Consider the following 202-nt stretch of genomic DNA (forward strand, 5'->3'; position numbering starts at 1 on the left):
TTTATTCAACAGGTTGCTGGTGGGAAGAATGTTCCTGCTGCAGTACAGAAAGTGGCAAAGGCTTCGATTGACCAGAGCAGGCAAATGAGATACCAGTCCTTGAACGAGTACAGGAAACGCTTCATGCTGAAACCATTCAGATCGTTTGAAGAACTCACAGGTAACAGTTTTCATCCTTTCTAACACGTGAGGGTCCTTTCCC

At 45.5% G+C, this 202-nt stretch overlaps 1 protein-coding gene across 1 annotated transcript in view; it reads left to right on the plus strand.

Moving 5' to 3' along the window:
- The window catches only part of PTGS2 (prostaglandin-endoperoxide synthase 2 (prostaglandin G/H synthase and cyclooxygenase)), a 4,923-nt gene that overhangs the window by 4,218 nt on the left and 503 nt on the right, over nt 1-202 (plus strand). The window contains exon 8 of the mRNA XM_009080564.1: nt 13-160. Within this exon, the coding sequence (XP_009078812.1) occupies nt 13-160 (148 nt within the window). The remainder of the gene's footprint in view (nt 1-12; nt 161-202) is intronic.

This window comes from Acanthisitta chloris, unplaced genomic scaffold, assembly GCF_000695815.1.
Source record: "Acanthisitta chloris isolate BGI_N310 unplaced genomic scaffold, ASM69581v1 scaffold2678, whole genome shotgun sequence".
NCBI classification, from domain to species: Eukaryota; Metazoa; Chordata; class Aves; order Passeriformes; family Acanthisittidae; genus Acanthisitta; species Acanthisitta chloris.